At 42.2% G+C, this 23,410-nt stretch overlaps 1 protein-coding gene across 4 annotated transcripts in view; it reads right to left on the minus strand.

Moving 5' to 3' along the window:
• The window catches only part of LOC119859834 (TLC domain-containing protein 4-B-like), a 57,813-nt gene extending 36,230 nt beyond the window's left edge, over positions 1–21,583 (minus strand). The window contains exons 1-2 of one of the 4 annotated variants that reach the window (XM_038412570.2): positions 21,062–21,583; positions 6,110–6,275 (exon numbers count right to left, since the gene is read on the minus strand). In XM_038412570.2, the coding sequence (XP_038268498.1) occupies positions 6,110–6,264 (155 nt within the window). In that variant the 5' untranslated portion in view covers positions 6,265–6,275; positions 21,062–21,583. Of the gene's footprint in view, positions 1–6,109; positions 6,276–10,372; positions 10,497–18,362; positions 18,748–21,061 lie in introns of those variants that run through there. The other 3 variants (XM_043490529.1, XM_038412571.2, XM_043490528.1) reach the window with 3 other exon arrangements.
• Positions 21,584–23,410: the final 1,827 nt, after the last annotated feature.

Consider the following 23,410-nt stretch of genomic DNA (forward strand, 5'->3'; position numbering starts at 1 on the left):
TACCTTGGAGGACCAGTATTGAAGAACAGGAATTGTGAAGATGATATCAAGAAAAAAAAAGTCAGACTAGTAGTATCTGAAGGGAGTCTGCCAGTTATTTAAATGACATCTTGGCATGTCTAAATTTGTCAGCCATTGATGGAGGAGAGGGCATTACCACTTCATCTGGTGAGTGCTGATTAAAAAAAGATAAGAAACAAAGGGCAGGAATAAATGGTCAGTTTTCAGAATGGAGAGAGGTAAATAGTGGTGTCCCCCAAGGGTCTGTACTGGGACCAGTCCTATTCAACAGATTCATGATCTGGAAAAAGGAGTAAACAGTGAGGTGGCAAAATTTGCCAATGATACAAGACTGCTTTGGATTTAACTATCCTGAGTAGACTGAAGAGTTAAAGAAATCTCACAAAACTGGGTGACTAGGCAACAGAATGGCAGATGAAATTCAGTGTTGAAAAATGCAAAGTAATGCACATTGGAAAACATAATCCCAAGTGTACATATAAAATGGGGTCTAAATTAGCTGTAACCACTCAAGAAAGATATTTGAGTCATTGTGGAGAATTCTCTGAAAACATCTGCTCAATGTGCAGCAGCAGTCAAAAAAGTGACCAGAATGTTGGTAATTAAGAGGAGGATTGATAAAACAGAAAATATCTATCGTCTCTATACAAATCCATGGTATGTCCACATCTTGAATACCACATGCAGATGTGGTTGTGGTCACCCCTTCTCAAAAAAGATGTATTGGAATTGGAAGAGATTGAGAAAAGGACAACAAAAATTAGGGTTATAGGACAGCTTCCACATGAGGAGAGATTAATAAGACTGGGACTTTCTGGCTTGGAAAAGAAACTACTAAGGGGGGATATGATAGAGATCTATAAAATCATGACTGATGTGGAGAAAGTAAACAAGAAAGTGTTATTTACTCTTCTCACTACACAAGAACTAGAGATCACCAAATGAAATTAATAGGCAGCATTTTGAAAACAAACAAAAGGATACATTTCTTCACACAGTGCACAGTCAACCTGTGGATCTCCTGGACAGATAATATTGTGAAGGCCAGTGTTCAAACAAAAAAAAAAAACCACCTAGATAGATTTATGGAGAATAGGTCCATCTATGGCTATTAGCCAGGATGGACTGGGATGATGTCCCTAATCTGTTTGCCAGAAGCTAGGAAAGGGGAATGGATCACTTTATTACCACCTCTTCTGTTCATTCCCTCTGAAGCACCTGGCATTGGCCACTGTTGGAAGACAGGATATTGACCTTTGGTCTGACCCAGTATAGCTGTTCTTATGGTACTTTGAGGGGTGGTCTCCTTATCTGTCCTAGCTTTGTGTTCTGTCTTGTCCTGCTAGGGAATGGTTTGAGGTGGTAAAGATTGTGTCTCCCTATCATCCCAGTGGGCTAGGCTCAGAGCCCCATAAAATTGCTGTTTGCAGGCAGCCCAGGGATCCCAATATGACCATTGTGGGGCTCCATATAGGAGAGGTGGTCGCATCCAGGATTGTCCCCACCATTTGGTGAGACCTTCCCAGGCTTCCTCCTTGTCTCTATGACTAACATGGAATGGGTTCCTATAAAGGTGGGCGGGAGAGCCCTACACTGAAATAGGAGAGACTGAATGGACTCATTGGAGGTTCCCTTCATCTTCCATTGAACTATGAGGAGGAAGAACCCCAGCTGAAAACAGTGCAAGGAGTCAGGCAGTACTGGTGACAGCTGAATGTCCGGTGACCAAGCGGGTCTTGGTGCCAGAAGGCATTTGGTGCCCATGATCAGCAGCAACTCCTGTTCCTCTGCTACAGTCAACTCCTTCAAGTACCTAATTTCTTGAGGTACCAAATAAAGCATCGGTACCAATGTGATGATTGCTCTCTAAGTGGACGGTACCAAGGTTTGAATTGGTATGTGACAAGGACACAGACAGAGGTAGATGTTTTGACTTACACCATACTAAGGGACCTGTCATGGGGCAGTACAGGAGGTAGGGTTGTGTTCAGTAGTACCAGCTGGAGGAATGTCTCTCCTTGCCATCTGACATGCCCAGATGGTACTAAAGCTTGCTTGGAGTAGAGTTTGCTCTTAGAAGAGCTATGGAGTTTCCTGGCTCCACTGGTACTGCCAGGGTAACCTGAATGGTACTGGGCAGAGAGGTTGACAATCCTGAGACCATTGACCCAGTGGGAGATAGAGATTTTAGGAAGAGACTCCCTGCAAGGCGAGTTGGAGTTCCTCTTCCTGGGGCTTCTGGAGGCCTCAGAAGCCTTCCCTTTTCTGGGGGAGTGATGAACTGAGGTTGACAGGGCACTGGATGTGTCTGGAGATTGATGTACTGGAGGGGGAAGTCTCCTGACCTGCCTCTGAAGCAGAGAAAAGAACATGCCATCATAAGCCTCAGCTTGATCTTCCAGTTCTGTTTCACCCTTAAATTCAGGGTGAGGAAGAAGTTATGCTCCAGTGAGATATGCAAGTCTTCCAGGCAGTGAACACACTTGGAGTGGTCATTGCTAGCCGGGGATGGCCTACTGGCAAGTGAGGCACCATTTAAAAAGAGGTGGACATGCCCTCCCCAGGAAAGTAAGCTTCCTGAAACGAAGGAGAAAAAAAATGTAAAAAAAAAAAAAAAAAGCTAAACTAAACAGCTATACTAAGCTAAGACAATAAAATTTTAATAGATGAGGCACACTCAAGGTGGGCATGCTAGAGCTCCATCTCAGGCTAAGGTGGATGAAAAGGAACTAAGGGCGATTCACCTGTCCAGCTTGATGTAGCCTCAACGTGGAGGCTGGGGCTGTATAGGGTGCATGGACAAGTCGAATGGAAGTCTCCAATCAAAGACATACGTGCCTATAAGCAGAGTCAGAATGAGCTCTACTCTGGACATGTGGTAGTGAGCTGTGGAAAAGGACTTCAGGGGCTGATCTCGTTTGCCTGGGCACATCCACTCTGCCTAGCATGATGGGATTGCTTGCCCAAATGGTAGCTTTGGCTGCTGTGTGATCCTCAGTCTTTGTTATAGGGGCAGGAGTATTGTTATCCTGGTTATGTGAATCAAGGATAGAAGAACTGTACTTGGCATTTTATGACGGAGGGACTCACCCTCAACTAAGTAGCACTCACTAGGCAAGGGACATGGGTTCCAAAGCCCAGTAAATTGAGAGAGGCTAGAAATAGGTATTTGTACCTGGTAGCATGTGCCCCAAACACCACTTTGACCCCCTCCTCTCTCCACTGTGTAAGAGCTAATTTTGACTCCATTAGGAGTCTTGTTACCTGGGTCTAAACATTAGACCTACTTTGAACTAGTGGTTGAGTGCACCAGCACTGAGGCTCCCCTACTAACAGCTGAAATCACAGAGCTAAATTTAAGTGTTGGGGAGGGGGCTGAAGACATTGGTGAGCGGCCAGCAGGGCAGCTAGCAGTGAAGACTGCAGACAGAATCCCATGTCCTCACCCATAACTATTTCACATTTGGGGACAACGTAGACCTTCAAATCAGTGGCACTGCGATGGGTACCTGCATGGCCCCACAGTATGCCAACATTTTTATGGCTGACTTAGAACAACGCTTCCTCAGCTCTCGTCTCCTAATGCCCCTACTCTACTTGCGCTACATTGATGACATCTTCATCATCTGGACCCATGGAAAAGAAGCCCTTGAGGAATTCCACCACGATTTCAACAATTTCCATCCCACCATCAACCTCAGCCTGGACCAGTCCATACAAGAGATCCACTTCCTGGACACTACGGTGCTAATATGCAATGGTCACATAAACACCACCCTATATCGGAAACCTACTGACCGCTGTTCCTACCTACATGCCTCTAGCTTTCATCCAGATCATACCACTCGATCCATTGTCTACAGCCAAGCGCTACGATATAACCACATTTGCTCCAACCCCTCAGACAGAGACAAACACCTACAAGATCTCTATCATGCATTCCTACAACTACAATACCCACCTGCTGAAGTGAAGAAACAGATTGACAGAGCCAGAAGAGTACCCAGAAGTCACCTACTACAGGACAGGCCCAACAAAGAAAACAACAGAACGCCACTAGCCATCACCTTCAGCCCCCAACTAAAACCTCTCCAACGCATCATCAAGGATCTACAACCTATCCTGAAGGACGAGCCATCGCTCTCTCAGATCTTGGGAGACAGACCAGTCCTTGCTTACAGACAGCCCCCCAATCTGAAGCAAATACTCACCAGCAACCACACACCACACAACAGAACCACTAACCCAGGAACCTATCCTTGCAACAAAGCCCGTTGCCAATTCTGTCCACATATCTATTCAGGGGACACCATCATAGGGCCTAATCACATCAGCCACACTATCAGAGGCTCGTTCACCTGCACATCTACCAATGTGATATATGCCATCATGTGCCAGCAGTGCTCCTCTGGCATGTACATTGGTCAAACTGGACAGTCTCTACGTAAAAGAATGGACACAAATCAGACGTCAAGAATTATAACCAGTCAATCAAAAACCAGTCGGAGAACACTTCAATCTCTCTGGTCACTCGATCACAGACCTGAGGGTGGCTATCCTTCATCAAAAAAGCTTCAAAAACAGACTCCAACGAGAGATTGCTGAATTGGAATTAATTTGAAAACTGGATACAATTAACTTCAGCTTGAATAGAGACTGAGAATGGATGAGTCATTACACAAAGTAAAGCTATTTCCCCATATTATTTCTCCCCCCACTGTTCCTCATATGTTCTTGTTAACTGCTGGAAATTGCCTGCCTTGCTTGTCACCATGAAAGGTTTTCCTCCTCCCCCCCCCCCCCCCCCGCTGCTGGTGATGGCTCATCTTAAGTGATCACTCTCCTTACAGTGTGTATGCTAAAACCCATTATTTCATGTTCTGTGTGTATATAAATCTCCCCACTGTATTTTCCACCAAATGCATCCGATGAAGTGAGCTGTAGCTCACGAAAGCTTATGCTCAAATAAATTTGTTAGTCTCTAAGGTGCCACAAGTACTCCTTTTCTTTTTGCAAATACAGACCAATACGGCTGTTATTCTGAAACCATGGAGAGGTGTGGCAATTGGTTGTCGACCCAAGGAGTGGAGCATGTAAGGTGCCCCCATACCTCCCCCTACTTCCACATAGGCTGGGAGGTGAACTCGGCAGATGAACTTCTGAACTCTGGGAGCTGCACTAACCAAGGACAGAAACTGTGGGTGGGGTGACTTGGGTCGCTGGACTTGAGATCCTGAGGGGAAAAGGATACTGCCAAATTTACTTGGGGGTGGGTCTTTTGGACATGGTTTGTGTTATGAATCCTGTTTGTGGTGTTTCCCCAACATAATGGGTATTGTTTCTCTCCTTTATTAAAAGGCTTTTGCTACACTCAGACTCTGTGCTTGTGAGAGGGGAAGTATTACCTCTTAGAGGTGCTCAAGGAAGGTGGTATGTAATTGTCCCAGGTCACTGGGTGGGGGGCTCGAGCCTGTTTTGCATTGTGTTATTGAAAAGGAACCCCTAGATACTAAACCCAGCCCTTGTTGCTGCCAACGCTGACAGGCGAAAGGGTTACATGACGTGAAGCAGAGCACCCATAAGATGGACACTATTCAAAGAATGAGATGACCTCTTACATACACATACCTTCTTCGAACTCCTTAAAGCCAGATGTAATCCAGCATTTACAGTAAACTGGAGGAAGTTTTCCTTAGGTCTTCCCATATGTTTTGGGAGATGCGGGGGGGAAGAAAGAGGAAAAAAGACCTTCCAGTCTCGTCCCTTTTCTAAACTGTGTTACAATGAAGAAACATTCTAGAAATTCATTAAAAATATTGCTTAGCCTTTCATTGCTTTTTAAATTTTTCATTCAAACTTCATCCTGTATTCTTTAAAAGGCATTTATGATCTACAGGAGCATTTGTAATGTCATCTGTTCAAACACACCCAAAATCCTGAATTCAAAATCTGTCAGGTGCTATAGAAATTTTTGGTTTAACATGTATTTTCATAATTTTTACATCCTCAGTTATGTATTTGTGAGCTTAACTGCTAAATTTCTGAATCAATTCAATCCATCATTTGTATTTAGTTTTAAACACTTTACCTTGAATTCCATTCAATCTTCCTTTTTTGGTTGAGATTATTAAAAGCAGGAGTTATTCTTGTTGATGCCCAAGAACTTAGAACATGGAACAGAAGCTGAAATATGATAAAACTGGCAACAGCAATGCCAGTAATCAGTGTGTTGAAGGTAGCCATTATTCTTCAGCCTGTTAATTGGAATGGCAGAATTATTGTCTCAGTCCAGACATAGTTTAATCAATTTTGTTTAAGTAGCTGCAAAAAGATAGTGTTTTAAGTAGAAACAAAAATAAAATGTAGTGCTACACAGAACAAACCTTCAGATATAAAACAGTGATATATTAAGCAGCCATTTGAGTGGCCATATTAAATAGTGAAAGGTGCAGACTGAACACACGTGGGAAAGGGGAGGAGAGGTGGGGAAGAAGCGCAAAAATTTTTTGGACATTCTTAGATATTTTTTAGACAGACATTGCAGACAAAGGCTCCAATTATGGAACTATTATTTCCGATTTATGGGAAGAATTACAGAACCAGTCTCAGGGATTTAACCATTTGACTTCAATAGAAGTTACAATGATTTGCAAAACTAAGTTCCCATATGCTACATGGGGGGGCGGGGAGGGAGAAAAAACCACACACCCCCAACTAGATGTTCCATACTGAACTCCACTTACATTCCTGTATCGCAAAAATAATCCAACCCTTTCACAAGAGAAGCTAAACAAGACAGGATAACTCATAGTAATTAAAGGATTTAAATCCTTTAAAAGGCAATATTCTTAAACTGTCTTAAGAGACCAGTATATAGAAATAGCATTTAAGTGTATTTTGAAGACCTTAAATCTAATTAAAGCACAGCTGTTTAATCAAGACTGACTAATATTTCACACATGATAATAATGGTCCAACAGTCAGCATCTTCTTCTAGATTGTTCTAGGAGTGTTTTTTTTAAACTAGAAAGTGGGGGGAGAAAATGCCCACACCACCTTCCCTCTGTTCCCCTGGAGCTGGCAATAGCCAATTGGAATTATTTGCATACACTCCAGCTGCAGTCAGTGCGTTAGGTGTACATACTCTAACTGGTGGAAGCAGTAGTTGGCTTGTTTGCTAAATGTGTGAAATACTTTGAGGTGTGTGACAGAGCCATGATCATGTATCTTGCTCCTTCATGTGAAAACTGGGAAGAGGTGCATACTTCAGGAGGCAGTATGAATAATTTCTATGCAGAATTGTGTAGGTTATGTCAGTAGCAGAGCATAGGGCTTTTATTACAAGAGGTATTGTCAGCAGTGAGGTGGAATATGAAATTATTCTTATGATAGTTAAGTAGAGCATAGGTTGAGATGTTATCATGTGTAAGAGGTATAAAAGGCTGTGAAGTGACTTAAATTGTACGTGTAGTATTCTTTCTGGGGAGTTGACCAAGTGTATGAGCCTATGCCAAGATCTGGAACCTCCTGAATTTTTATAGTGCCACAGGCCAGCATGAGGTATTGCTCAAAGAGAGTAGTGGGAAGGTGGCATAGACAACTTTTAAACCTTTAATAGTGTTGGATGCAATCCTGTGGGTGAGTGAATAGGTTGTAAAAAAAAAAAAAAAAAAAAAAAAAAAAGGGGAAGAGAAACTGTGGGGTTTGCAGAATAAAGTTATTAACGGGGTGTATTGGTACACTGCTAAAAGACCACAGAGTTAAGGTCGCATGGGCACCTTAACTGTATATTTCATGTTTTTCAGAAATTTGAGTTTTGCTCAACTCAGCATTCTGCAAGGGTATGACATACCACCAAGTAATCTTCACTCTGCATTAACGTAGTTTGACAAAGAATTTTAGCTTTTTTGAACAGGCAAAGATAAGTTGTTGTTAGGAATTAGTAGTCATTTAGGCAGTTGTACATATCAAGCCAGCAAGGCCTAACCACCCCAGCCACAAAGGCCCCACCAGCCCTGCTTTGACACATCCACAACCACACCTCTGACCCATTCACAGCATTTCCCCCTCCAACCTTGCCTCCTTCCCACTACTGCACCATGGCCCTCACCAACAAGCAGGGATACTCCCTGATATCCAAACATTTCTATTGCTGTTACTTCCCACCTCTAGCCCCAATAACATGACTCACATGGAGTACTGGAGAGAAGGATGTATGTTATAGTGGATGGGTATTCTGGGTCATGTTTCAGAATGATTGGAAGGTGGAGCGTGTGGCAGTGCCAGCAAGAGAAAGTTGTCTGTATTCTGGAACAAAAACTTTATGTCTGAGAAAAAGATCCTCTGATCCCTGTCCAACGGACGTACCCCATCTCCAAGAAACAGTGAGGCAACAGAGCTTGTAATGTTTCTATGGCAAACAGTAGACATTTTCCAGTCATCCATGAACCCTCCAATTTCCCAATTAATGTTCTTCCAACACTTCTACTCGCTTTCACATTGCCCCTGTAGCCATTAGTCAGATGCTCAGATGGAGAAAACTTTCACAGCTCTCAGACACAAATCTCTGATGTGGTCGAAATCTTTTAATACTTTGACATGTACACCAGGAATATGGTCCAGATCATTTCCATCAAGGTGAATCACCACAATGTCCAACAGATCACCACGTCTTCCATCACCAGTTAGATACTATAGAGTGGGCAAGACTTGATGCCAACACAAGCCACCTCTCTCCACCCAAATCAGCAATCCCATTATGGTGTACTCCTTGCTCTCATTCAAACTTCTGCAACATCATGATCCAGGAATCACCTAGAATCTATACAGTAGCAACCCTGGCAGCACACACATTTGTTCTGCCTCAGCAGTCCAGGTGTCTGTGCTTCAGTTCCAAACTTCCACACTATGTCTTGGGGAGGGGAAACCCCTCCCCCCACCACACACACAAATCTGCCCCAAGATCAGAAAGTAGCCACTTGCTGCCCTTGCCCCTGCGGCTAGTAAAATACAGGTTTTCCCAAACAGCCAATTCAAGACTTGCCTACCACCCATCCTCATTTCCTGCCCTCCTCCACAGCCACAACTCCTCTCCCGGTCCCCATTCTTTTGTCCATCATACCCAGATATTTGTCTCTGGCTTTTCCCCACCTAACAAAACAAAAATTTTGTTTAGACTATTCTGCTGCCTTCACAGAAAATCTCCCCACAAAGTAACACACATTATATCATAGTCAACTTGCAGCAAGCCACATGAGTTGTTAAGTCTTTATTGCACAGCTATACAAAGGCCTGAACTAGAAACATCAGTGGCAGGTTGTTCACCGGGGGAAATTGCATTGGCACATTCCCTTGTACTTCCAAGGCAAGCATGAAATAGCTGTGTAGAAACCCTCTGTTTTTTTCTTTACTGGAGCATTTGCACTGTAATCCTTCCAGACTGCACATCTGTGCAAGTGAAAAAATTCTTTAAAAACCATTCACAGGTGGATCCCCCAGAGACTTAGTGAGTGCCATGCACTGCCCTGGTGTTTTAAAAAAAAAAAAACCACCCACACACACACTAACCAACAGACCATTTTGACCTTGATCACAATAGTTTGATCTCATCCAGTCATTAGTGCCTTTCAGTTTAACAGTACAACACAAGACAGAAGGAGGAAAACTTTGGGGGGGGGGGAATGCCTTTAACTCAGGAACCCAAATGACCCCAAACTTGGATCACTAATACCACCCTGCATCCTGAGGCACACCAAATTTTTTAAAGCAAATCGCTTGGATTTTAGAGTGCTTACAGGAGTCAAGCTTTAAAGCACATAAAATGGTGAGAAGAGAAGCACTCTAGCCTTTTTTCCCTGTATTTGTGCATGTGTGCTATAAAAGTACATTCTTAAATATTGTACTCTATTTGGGTAACCCAAAGATTTAGTGGGTGTCATGCACTACCTTGGGTAAAATTCAACTGACCCCCAGATCTCTAGCTCTGCACAAAAATACTCACCTAGAAGCTTTTTTGAAAAATGGCAAGTGTTTACACATCTCCACAACCCCTAGATCAAGTGACCCCATATTTGGATCACTATTCTTACTCTGCATCCTCCTAAGGCACAGCAAATTCCAAAGGAATCCAACTAAGCATGTTGATTTTGGAAGACTTCAAAAAGTCAAACTTTATACAGAAATCATGACAACCTTTAGTGGTGCTGCTGCACCACTAGAATAAGGCTACATCTACACTTCAAACTGGGGTGCGATTCCCATCTTGAGGGCACATCTGTCCTAACTCCGATCCAGCTAGTGCGCTAAAAATAGAGTAGCCATAGCTGTGCAAGCCACAGGAGGAGTTACTCACCCATCTATCCAAGACAGTAGGCACATATTAAGGGCATCTAGCCCATTGTGGTGCAGAGGCTACAGACCTAGCACAGGTATGTCTCAGAGAGGGGAGACTGATTCCCAGCTTGAAGTGTAGATTTACTCCATGATCTACAAAACAAGTCAAAATGTGAAGGAAATTGGTTTAGTAATTCTGAAGCTATGAGCAGTTAATTTTAAAGTGGAGTGCCCCAGTGATAGAGACTTCCCAATGTTCTAATGTAGTGATCCTCAAACTTTTTCCATTGAGCCCCCCCCCCATACCCATAATGGAACCTGTCTGTGCCTGCCCCTTGGGAGCTGTGATCAGGAGCCAGAGCCAGGAGCGAAGCTGGGAGCATGGCTGTGGCTGGGAGCCTGAGCTGCGGATGGGGCTGGTGCTCCCTCCCCACCCCCTGGGCATTTCTCCAAGCTGCCTAACGGGATGCGCCCTACAGTTAGAACAGTGGTGCCCAAATGCCTGTTCGCTCTCAGATGAGACAAATAATTCTGTTTATTTCTAATTCAAATATGTTAACATATTTCAAAATATGATGAACAAATTTTCCTCAAACTTAATTTAGCCTTTATTAGGAAAGCTCATCTCCGAGTTAAGGTTGTTCTATGTGGTACCCTCTACTGTAACAGTTACTGTACTTGCAGTGTAAGGGAGCATATTTGCATGCAGACAACTCCCCAAAGTATGCAACTTCTCCCAAATGGAAATGGCTCATGAAATAATTTGTGAGCAAGTCAGGTTGTGTGTTTTTGGAGAAAAAACTGCATGCATGCAACAGCAACACTAGTTGCCAGTTTACTCTTTTCCAGTGCTAAAGAGACCCTTTGTTTTGTTTAAATGAACTTGCACTTGCCGTCATTTCTCTGGGGATTGGGCCAGGCCAAAAGGTTGTATAACTAGTACATTAAAAATTGCTCTTAGATAGCACCACTGCTCAAACATTTACAGATATTAATGAAGCAAGCCTCAGTACCTGGCAAGATTAGTGCCATTATCCCCATTTTGCAAATGAAGAAATAGAGGCTCAGAGAAGTTAAGTGCCTGGAATACACTTGATCCTGTGGCATAAATGTGGGTCTAGTTGTGGAGATGCCTGGGGCCAGATCTTCAATTGGTGTACCTGGGCACAGAGCCTTCAAAGTAAAAGGAGCTATAACAGTTTTCACCAGCTGAAAATGTGGCCCTATATTCTAATCCTGCTTCTGCGGTTGACTTGTTGTGGGGTCTGGGGGACATGACATACATCATTTAATCTGTCTCAATTACTCCACCTGGAAAAGGTGATAACATTTACACTAGACTAGAAAAATTCACCTGACACATTCTAGCATGACCCCCACCACCCCATATACTCTGTCCCACCATGTTCCTCCAGAGTGATACACTCAAAGTCATATCCTCTACAATATATAGAAATTAAACAGTTGTGTACTGTATTTTATTGTAACACTGCCAATCAACTTTCCATTCACACATTTTAAAATATGTAACTTACTACTAGGGCTGGTAGAGTAACAGAAAATATATTTTTCTATTATTCAGTGCATTTTCACTGGTGTTCAAGTAATATAGTCACCATCTACACTGTTGGTCAAATACAAAAACCAAAACATTTTTGGAATAAGTTATTTTATGAATACTAATGACAATGTACTTTTCAAATATTAATGGACAGGCACTTACTACTACTTCCTTCCTTTTGTTGTACCTTCACTGTCTTGTATCCTTCATTCTTTCCTTTAAAATTTCTCCTCTCCTACATTTTGTCACTGCTTTCCTATTCCACTTCTCCATGCAGAAATCTCTTACTCCAATTCACATCCATTGCCAGCCTTCAACACAACCTTGCATGCATACCCACCCTAACATATATAAGGTTTGTACAGACACTTAATAGAGCAGAGGTTCTCAAACTGGGGTTTGTGACCCCTCAGAGGGTCACTAGCTGCACCTTTCACTCCCAAACTCTGCTTTGCCTCCAGCATTTATAATAAATTTCAGTATAAAAAAAGTGTTTAATTTATAAAGGGAGGGGTCACACTCAGGCTTCCTGTGTGAAGGGGGTCACCAGTACAAAAGTTTGAGAATCACTGTAATAAAGGACTAAACCTACTAGCCAAAGTCATATATGAAATGCTTGTCTATGCTGTCTAGGGGACAAAATCAAACTGAGGTGCAAAACAGGAGGGTGCTTAACTTTAATTGCCTTCTACCTGAAGAATGTGAACCTTTTCACCACCTTTTGCTGCTGCAAGTCAGAAGTTTGCTCTCTCACTCTCACTGCCCCCTGAAGCTCCCCATGTGCTGTGAAAGTTGGTGGAGAATCACTGCCCTTCTATACTCCAGCATCCTAGCTGCTGCAAAGGGGGTGGGTGTGTGACTCAATCCCCGGCCTCCATTTTGGGTCCTCCCCCATAGTGACTAGTTTCAAGTGGTTACCTAAGCTACTGCTCAGAGCTTTCCTCAAGAAAGCCACAGAGTAAAAATTGATCTCATTGTCAGTTTCACTGTTACCCATGGGATTCTGAAAAGCAGAAATAAAACTCTAAAGATTCTGGTCGAGAGTTTTCAGCTCAGGATAATGGCTCTAGGATTTGACTTTAAAATTAAAGCTTAGATTCTGCAAAAGTTAGATACTCAAGAAAATTTCCTACTCATCCCAGGGGAGTGAATTTTTCAAGCACTAGATATTTGCTTACTTCATAGAGTGGTTATGAGACCTAATTAAGTATTTGCAAGCTGCTATATACCTACAATTATTAAGGTCAGTCTCTCCCAGCCCTATGATAATTTCCCCTAAGAGCAGTGTGGCTTCTGGGAAAGCATCATCTACTCTTTTAGAGGATACTAAACTTCCCAGAGCAGAGGTTCCTAAACTTTTTTTTTTTTAAAATGCGCCTGTATGGAGATTCATGTCCCATGTGAGCTCCCGGTCCAGATGACAAGGCTCCACAGTCTGAAAGTCTGTTCTAGAGTGATCATAAGGGTTGATCAAAGCTTTTAATTAATGTAAAGCACTTCATAACACTGGCAAGTCTTTGAAGCTATTGTGGCAATTTTCTAATACACACTTTAAATTCTATTGAACAGGAAAAAAAATCAGTAGTGTTTATGGCACATTCAACACCCCCCAATCTAAGTCTTGGATAAAGCAGAAACCAAAACAGCAAGTCATACTGTGCACTTTTTTTAAAATTGGTTGAGTACTACAGAACCAATTTTTTCTTTGTCTCTGACAACATCAACAAGCTAAGTCTGAACAAAATCCAGTTAGCCACATGCTCAAGTTTTCCTATTGAAACAAAATGGTCAAAGGTTTTTTTTTTTTTTTTTTTTTAATATAAACAATCAGGGAAAGCGGAGTGGATTTGCTGACAACCACCTCCCTCTCCAAAAAAGGTCTATACCATTTGCTCAGGGGGGTAAAAGGATGAAGTATGGACAATTTCATACTGAAGTATTTGTTTGATGAACTTGTGAGCTTAAGAACATGCAAGTTTGTCTATGCAGAACATCAAGGTTCCAGAGCTCAGTTTTAATAGAATACCCAAGAGAAAGAAAATTTAAATCCTAACATACATGAAGTAAAGCTGAATTACCTGCTGAAGCCAGTTTTCCAGAGAAAAGCAGCAAACGTAAATTTACAATAGCTTCTTCACTCTTTCAACTAGTACATAACAAATAGTTCTGCAGGGCCCATTCCTATTGATCTCATATATGTAATAATATACTCCCAACTATTTATGCTGTGTTTTGTACAAATATTGACATTACAATTATTAATGGAGAAAATCCATTTTTGCTTACTTACTTTCTGTAGCACCAGGGATTTGCTTGATTTTATATGCATGTCTGGTGCTATCTACTTATATGTAATATCTTGAAACAAACATTCATTGCAAGAGAGGATACCCAAGATGTCTACAAAATAAACCCTCTTTCAAAATAGTCTCTAGAAGGAATTCTACCCCTTGCCTCCAACTCCCCCTCTCCCCCCCATTCTGTAGCACGATTCTCACAGGTATTAGCCATCCAGAGCGCCTGCTGATTTTAATAGAAATCATAGGTAAACACCACCACTGGAAAAAAGTCATGCCACATACAGTTGCTAAAACATGCACCTACATGAAAATTTTGTTTCCCTATGGCTACAGTCTGGTTGTTAGAAAGCTACTAAGTATTTAACTGTGCAAGATTCTCCTCAGAATTATTTTTTAAAATGGGCAAGAAATTCCTGTCTCTGTACAACATTATTATAGAAAGGGGCAAGCAAGTAAGTTTTATTCTTGGTCTGGTAAACATTCATGACAATTTTGCCAGACTGAGTTAAAGAGCTAGTTTTACATAGGTACTCTCAAGACTTGTATATACCGAAATGAAAATCTAGTAGCTAACTTGGAATTCCACTTGAGCAATCTGAAAACATGTTGTATTTTAACTCAAAATAGAGTTGAGCATGCACATAATTTCATAGACAAGTATAGATAAAGCAGTTCAACCATAAAAATATTCACGTGAGCAAAAATTTAATCTTTTAAATGAGGGGGTTAAGTTAGCCCTAAATGTGTATCTTATTTAGTAAAAGTTACTAAACGTGGTGTTTTAAACACAGAGGATTATATTTACAAAGAGGATATAGGTGCTTAAATCCAACATTTTTGTGCAACAGGCATCCACCATCTAATCCTGTAGGCACCTAAATTTTCTCCACTAGTAAAGTCCACTCAGTGCCTAAATTTCTGCCCATGCTCATGTGCAAAGCCACCCAAGTTCTGGTGACACCAAGCTACTCAGCACTTAACTCACTCCTAAGCCCTGGCAGGATTTACAAACTAGGGGTTCCCCTGCCTATCTGGTTGGCATGCTCAGAACACAATTGACCTGCACAAAAGGTAAGAAGTTGTAGTTCTCTTATCTAATAGTTCCAAGAGGATGCTGTTTGATTCTGAACAGTATGTCATACTACACTGATTATCTGATGCAATGCTTTCACTTAGGACACAAATCAGTTGCATGCATACAAGATGGGAAATGAGAGCCTAGGAAGGAATATTGCAAAAAGGGATCTGGAGGGTCATAGTGGATCACAAGATATTTGAGACACAACAGTGTAACTCTGTTGCAAAAACAAAAAAAAAAACAAAAAAAAAAAAAAACAAAAAACCCAGCATTCTGGAATGTATTCATAGGAGTGTCATAAGCAAGATATGAGAAGTAATTCTTTCACTCTGCTCCATGCTGATTAGGCCTCAACTGAAGTATTGTGTCCACTTCTGGGTGCCACATTTTAGGAAAGATATGGACAAATTGGAGAAAGTCCAGAGAAGAGCAACAAAAATGATTAAAGGCAGGGCTTTGGAGCTGTGCTTTGGCTCTGCTCCAGCGCCAGGCAAAAACCTGCAGCTCCATTGCTCCGGAGCTACTCCACGCTCCAGCTCTGGGCTCCGCTCCAAAGCCCTGATTAAAGGTCTAGAAAACATGACCTGTAAGGGAAGATTAACCAAACCCAATTTTTTCAGTCTGGAGAACAGGAGACAGAGGGGACATGATAACAGTACATAAAAGGTTGTTAAAAGGAGGAAGGAGAAAAATTGTTCTCTTTAACCTGCGAGTAGAACAAGAAGCAATGGGCTTAAATTGAAGCAAGGGTAGTTTAGGTTGGACATCAGGAACAACTTCCCAACAGTCAGAGTAGTTAAGCGCTGGAAATAAATTGTCTAGGGAGGTTGTGGAATCTCCATCATTGGAGATTTTTAAGAGCAGGTTAGACAAACACCTGTCAGGGATGGTCTAGATAATACTTAGTCCTGCCATGAGTACAGGGGACTGGACTAGATGAGTGGTTCTCAACCAGGGATCTGTGTACCCCAGAGGTACAGAGAGGTCTTCCAGGAGGGTACATCAACTCATCTAGGTATTTGCCTAGTTTTACAACCGGGTACATAGAAAGCACTAGCAAAGCCGGTACAAACTAAAATTTCATAGAGACAATGACTTGTTTATACTTCCCTATATAATATACTATTTATATTCCTATTAATATGGTAAAAATGAGAATGTAAGCAATTTTCTGTAATAGTGTGCTGTGACACCTTTGTCTTTTTATGTCTGATTTTGTAAGCAAGTAGTTTAAGTGAGGAGAAACTTTGGGGTATGAAAGACAAATCAGACTCCTGAAAGAGGTACAGTAGTCTGAAAAGGTTGAGAGCCACTGGACTAGATGACCTCTCAAGGTCCCTTTCAGTCCTATGAACATTTTATTTTATAAACTGTCTTGCTTCAATCATAATAATAGCTGGACAAGTAACAACAGAGTGGATAAAATTTTTCCAAACTCCCCCCCCCCAGTGAAAAATGCATATTTGGCTCAACTGAAACATTTTTCAAATTCATGTTGAATTCACCAAATTGTTTTGAGTAAAAACACTGAAAAAGCTAAATGCTTTGCATCAACTTTTTTGAAACAAAATGTTTCACTTTTCTAATTTGAAATTGCTTTTCCTTTCAAAAGTTTGGTTCAATTAAAAAACACTAAACTAAACATTTCATTTTGAGTCAAAGGAAAGATTTGTAGGACCCTAAACAAAATCTGTTATTTTCTGTTCCACGGCTGAACCAGAAAAAACAAAACAAAAGTAGTTATTTGCATAGCTCTAAATGATAGAGATTGACTGAGTTATAACAGGAAGGAGGCCGCTTGTGCTGTGTGCATTCATTCCTAATGACAACTTGTATTCAAACAAAACAACTAAAATGCTTAAACAAAAGCAATATGTTTTGTACCCTACTCTGAAACTGCAGAGATTAGTCATCTTTCCCTATCAAAAAAAAAGCCTGCAAGGTGAATTACATGTTGCAAATTATATCACTTATCAAAAAAGCTTTTTTCTTCAAAGCTTTCAGATGCATCAAGAGTCTTTAGTAGGAAAGAGATAGCTATTTAAAAAAAAATCCAACTTAAAAGACAAACAAGAAACATGGGTACTGTTAGTTCAGGAAAAGTTTTATTAATCTTTCTGATTTTAGAAACTACATTTCCTGAAATTTCAGTTTCAGAGTATTAGGGGATGGAGGAGAAAGGAGAAGAAAAAAAAAATCAATTAAACCTAATTTTGTAATGTGTTGAGATGCGAACATTTGCAATGTTCGACAATCAAACACTGCGATACTAGATAGCAGAGGAAAGCCAGATAGCAAACAAACTAGAAATAAAATGTAATTACTAGTATTATTTCTTTGTCCAAGAGGACAGATATTCAGACACACCAAAAGTTATTACAGTAGTCTTTACAAAGTGCAGTTTAAAACAACAAACAATCTAAGATCTTGTATGTAGGGAAATAAGGACATCGGATTTTAAAACCAGCATTTTAAATCGGAAAGCGTCCCTTTAAAAGCATTAGTTTCTTCAGCGCAGCATTTCAGAGAGAGGCTGGACCAGTCTCACAGCATTATCGCGGTAGCATATTGTAGAGACAGGACTTGATGCAATTTGACAGCAACCCCGCGGTTCGAGCGGGCAAAACCTGGCGCTGCAGTGCCAGCCGTCTTCCCCCAGCTCCAGCTCCCGCTCCCTTTTCCCCTCTCCCTGCTAGGGCTACGCAGCCGCCCCTCCCCCGCGCCACCGTTCCCACTGACCCGCTCCCTCCCGGGGCTGCTCGGCCGCCCCCCCCTTTCCCCATTAACCCTCTCCCTGCTGGGTTCACACCAGACCCTCCGATACACTGCCCCGAGCCCTTGCTCCCGGGGGGGGGGGGGGGGGGGGGGGAAAGAGGATTAATGGGAAGCTCACACGACGGGCCTGGAGTTGGGACGCGCAGCCCCGGCCCGGAGCGGGGCGCCCGGCCGCTCCCGGCGCGCCGTGCCCCGCCCCCAGGCCAGGCGGGCAGGACGTTTCCCTGCGGCCAGCAGCCGGCGCTCCCTCCGGAAGCTGCGGGCACTGCCCCACCCGAGCCCCGCGCACCCTTACCTGGGGTGGGAGGCCAGGCGGGGGCTAGTGTGGCCGCAGCACCGCCCCCATCCCCGCCGGGAGAGCCCTTCGCCGCTTGCCCCAGGCAGGATGCTCCGGGGGCTCCTCCGACGAGCCACTCGCTGCGGGATCGGGTTACGGCAGCCTCGGCCTTAAAGGGGCCGAGCCTCCGCCACCTGCGAGCGAAGCTGCTGCCCGTTAGGGCCAGGGCTGGGTGCACTGACGTGGAGCTAGCGGCCTCCGCACGCACACGGTGCCCCGTGGGGACGGGGTCTGGGGGAGGTAGGCGGATCGAGCGCCCCGTCTCCACCCCGTGGAGATGGGGATTCAGGATTGGGGGGCGAGTCGGGGTGACTTCCTCCTCGCCCACCCGCAGAGCCCCATGATGCTGGGGGGGGGGGGGGCCTTCCCAGTTGGCTCCCAGCCTTCACCGTTCTGAGATTTCGAGACCCTAGGCGCGAAGTAACGAATGTCTGACGTTTGGTTTTAAGGGCTGCTACGATACGAGATATTAACCGGGGGTGTGGAGTGACTAGGACAGCACAAGAATTAACGTTTGAGATTTTAACTGCAAAGCAGTCAGACACACCTGAAGTTATAGGTTCCGCAGCAAACAATTTAGTATCTTCCGTGCAGGACACAGAGAGAGAGAGAGAGAGAGAGAGTGTATGTATATCACACACACACGGGATATTCTAAAACAACTCAGCCTTGATTTTCTGAAGTCGCAATTGTACCATTGCATTAAAATAAATGCAAGAGCTATCTAAAGAGACAACGATCAAAATAAATGTAATCTACAAGAAATATGTAATAGAGCAAAAAAAAAATAGGCGCAGCTCATATGTGCCTATCCAGATCTCAACTCCTGCACTTGGTTAAATAATTACTGTACCTAGGAATACAGGAAGAGACATAGTGGATCAAACCAGCGCTCTATCTAGTTCAGTATCATGTCTTTGTCACGAATACCAGAGAGAAACACTACAATAGGAATTTATAAAATCATCTGCCCAAAGTTTCTTCCTTAACGCACATCAATGTAGAAATAAATGCACCATGCCAAATTCCACCTATGGCTATGTAAATAATTCTGATTGTAAAAGACCCGGATCTACACAGATTTCTTATCTTTTAGGGGTAGACAGCAACATTAGATCATTTAATCTGACATATGGTGTGTGAGTTACCAACAGAATTTGGCCCACTACACTTTTCCAACGTGCAGTTTATATAGCCGAATATTCTCATTGTCTAGAGGAAATCTTTTGCTGAGTTTTATTGTCTGAGGTCTAGATGTACATTCATGCATGCCCGAATACAATGTGCAAGATACCATAAAACATAAGGCGCCACCTCATCCAAAGGAACAGGTACATTAGTACCCTTGGACTTTCTCCACAAGATTACAGGAATATAAATTGTTTCCTTTTAGGGCCAATCCTGCAGGACTTACTCAGATAGAGTTATAACTGAAGTCAAACAGAATGCTGCACGAGTAAGAAAAGGAGGACTTGTGGCACCTTAGAGACTAACAAATTATTTGAGCATAATTTCGGATGCATCCGATGAAGTGAGCTGTAGCTCACGAAAGCTTATGCTCAAATAAATTTGTTAGTCTCTAAGGTGCCACAAGTCCTCCTTTTCTTTTTGCGAATACAGACTAACACGGCTGCTACTCTGAAACCTGCATGAGTAAGTACTGTATATAGATCCCAACCCTGCAGTTTTACAGTAGAAACTCAGTTAAGCACACCTCACGAATAGAGATCGTTCACGACTCTGAAATGTTCATAACTCTGGAGTAAAATGTTATGGTTCTTTCAAAAGTTCACAGCTGAACATTGACTTAATACAGCTTTGAAACTGTACTATGCAATGGGAAAATGCTGATTCCCCTTTATTTTTTTAATTAATTAGTTTACATTTAACACACTACTGTATTGTTTTGGCTTGGGGGGGAGGGAGGGGAGTCTCTACTGCTGGCTGATTGTGTGCATCTGGTTCCAAATGAGGTGTGGGGTTGACTGGTTGGTTTGTAACTCTGGTGTTAAAATCTGAGTTTCTACAGTAATACTCAAATTATAACAGAGGAAAAACAATGGAAACAATTATAAGCACATAGGTTTGTTGTGTGTGAAGTATGGAAATTTCACTAAGAATGGAGATTTTTTAAAATTTGGCTTCATTTCAAATTGAAACAAAAACCTCAAGTTTTGAAATTCTCCACAAGAGAACATTTTAAAAAAAATTGTTCCATATCAGTTGAAATATTTCATTTTGGACTTTAACTTTTTAAAGTTAATATATAAACTACACAAATTCAAAACAAAAAGTTGGTAAAAAAAACAAAAAACCCAAAATGTTTTTCTAAAGCATTTTCCAACTAGTTTAGAAATCCAAAGGCAGATGTAAATATTCATAAAGAAATATTTTGCAATAAAAAAATGTAAATAATGGAGTGGTATATACTAAACAGAGCTGGTCAGAAAAACTCAATTGAAAATGTAGTTCTGTCAAAATGGAAACACTTTACAAAACCATATTGATTTTGCAGAAATTTCATTTAACAGAAAAAAAAATGGGGAGGAAAGATCCAATAACATCCTGTTTCAACATAGTTGGAATGAAACGTTTTGATTTTTCATTTTGAAATTATTTACATTTTTTTATTTTGTTGTAGCATGGCACGCACTCACCACTGGCACCTCCTGCTGGTCATCCAGGAATTAACTCAGTTTCAGCTTTGGAGCACCTCCTGCTGGCCAGCATCTTCCTACCAGTGCTTGTTTCCTCCTGATATCTACCACTTATAGCACTTCAGGCTCTACGTCCCTCCCTGATTCCAGTGCCCCTTACCTTGGGGTACTCCCCCACAACAGTGCCCCCATACTCTGGGTCTCCCCTCCCCAGGAACCCCAATCTTCTAAGACCACTTTGCCTCAGTGACCCACTGCCAGTCTTCATCTAGCCCCGTCCCTCAGGGGCAAACTGCAGTCTGAAGTGGTCACTCATCATCAGCAAGGGGGTTTGGACCTGCTGCCTTTCCAGCCCCAGCTGCCTCCCTGTAGCCCTAGTACCTCCCCTGGCCTTTAGCAAGGCCTCAGCCTGGGGGGGTCCCCAGCTCTGCCTACCCTTCCCCAGTACTGCTCTGTCTCAGGTACCCTGCTTGTTCTCCCAAACAGCCTGATTCTCTCTACTTCTCAGCTGAACTAAGAGTCTTCTCTCACTCCCTCAACCTGCCCTTTTATCAGGGTCAGCTGGACCCTAGCTGGGTGTGGCCACACCTGTGACTGTTTACACAACCAGCCTCCCCAGGCTGCTTTTAACCCCTTCCTAACCACCCCGCTACATTTCTATTATATTTAAAAAGTCAAAATCCAAACAAAACCATTTTGTCAAAATTAAACATTCTGACCTAAACAACTTTTTTTTTTAAATTTTCTTTCATGGAGAATTATGAAATTTTCAGGTTTTGTTCCTATTCAAAATGAAGCTAAAATTCAAAATTCTTTGCAAAATGGAATTTCCATCGTCTGCTCACTTCTTATACTAGGAATATATTTTGTAATAAAAACAAAATTTAATCCCTCCCTTTAAACACACACACACACACACACACACACCCCGTTCAGGGTATCCCACCCTAAAGAGACATTCAGATAGTGCTAAATTCATCAACAGGGTTTGGAGAATAGCCATTGCCTTTAATAAAGTAATTTGCAGGGTCCTGTAGCCTCATTCTGACCCTTGCTGGTATTCACATTTGTGACGATTTATGGTCCCAAAATACTTATCCTGGAATTGGGTAATGTGTGTCTAAGCTACTGGAAGATGCTATGTTGCTGCTTCCACAGATTTTACTATGTCCGTTTTTGTGCCCTTATCCTATACACTGCATAATTAAGTCTCAAACAACGAATTTTAAGATCACTTTTTAAGTTGTTATTCTTTATTAAGGGTTCTGTATGTAAAATCTTGTTCTTTCCTCCCTCCATGTTCCCTACTCCTATGTTGTTTTGTATGCTCTTCCCTCAAACTGTGTGACATAGGTAAATCAAAAACCTCACACTCCACTTTCCCTATTCTGCCTCTTTATACAGTACCATTAGTCTCAGGACAGAAAACAAGCTATTTTCCTTGTTTACAGGCCCATCTTTACAGGCATTAAGGAGGCAAAACAACCATTGAAGTCTATATGAGTTTTACCTGAATAAGGACTGCATGGTGGAATCATAAAGTACTTCCAGGAAGAAACACACTACAGAAGTGCTAAGATAATTTTTTCTTCACTATTCCAACAGAGAGCAGCCCATCTACATTATTCAGCAGAAGACCACCAAACCCTCAACATTTCCTTCACCGTACTCCTTCCCTTCCTCAAAGCTGTGACGGCTGCCTTCTTTCTAGATAAAGAACTGGTCTTCAGAATTCTGGAAGGCTTTGAAGTGACAGTTAAGACTGTAACTGTCATTGTCAGAGCTGACAGCTATTCAGGTTGTCTGTGGGCCCTACGACTAGGGAGAAGGCTTTCCAGATCAGGATTCTATTTCCTGGAAGTTGTAGACTGTCAGGATAGCCCTAGTCCTGTCATTCAGGAGTTACAGAGCTAGAATACAGCAAGTGCGTCAGAGATTGGATTTACTTCCAGCCCCTAGATCCTTTTCCCAGCTGAAAGTGATTTTCAGTGGGCCACTATACATGTTAAATATTTAGGGCCAAATTCTGCTCTCATATGATCACCTGCAATTCCCATTAAAGACAGTGGGAAAGATTAGATCATTAGTGGAAAACCATTCTATGCATTCGCAGTACACATTTTTCAAAGACTTACAGCTTTGTTATTTCAGAACCAAAATTCTTTACCTCTGAGGCACTGCTCCTCAGGGAGGGTTAAATCCATATCGAGTTTGCTGTGTTAAAAAGTAAGGCATTTGTGAATCATTCAACTGCATTTGAAAATGGTTCCAAATGAGAAACTCTTTTTGCATCCAATGAAGTGAGCTGTAGCTCACGAAAGCTTATGCTCAAATAAATTTGTTAGTCTC

The sequence above is a fragment of the Dermochelys coriacea genome, chromosome 8 (assembly GCF_009764565.3).
Source record: "Dermochelys coriacea isolate rDerCor1 chromosome 8, rDerCor1.pri.v4, whole genome shotgun sequence".
NCBI lineage: Eukaryota > Metazoa > Chordata > Testudines > Dermochelyidae > Dermochelys > Dermochelys coriacea.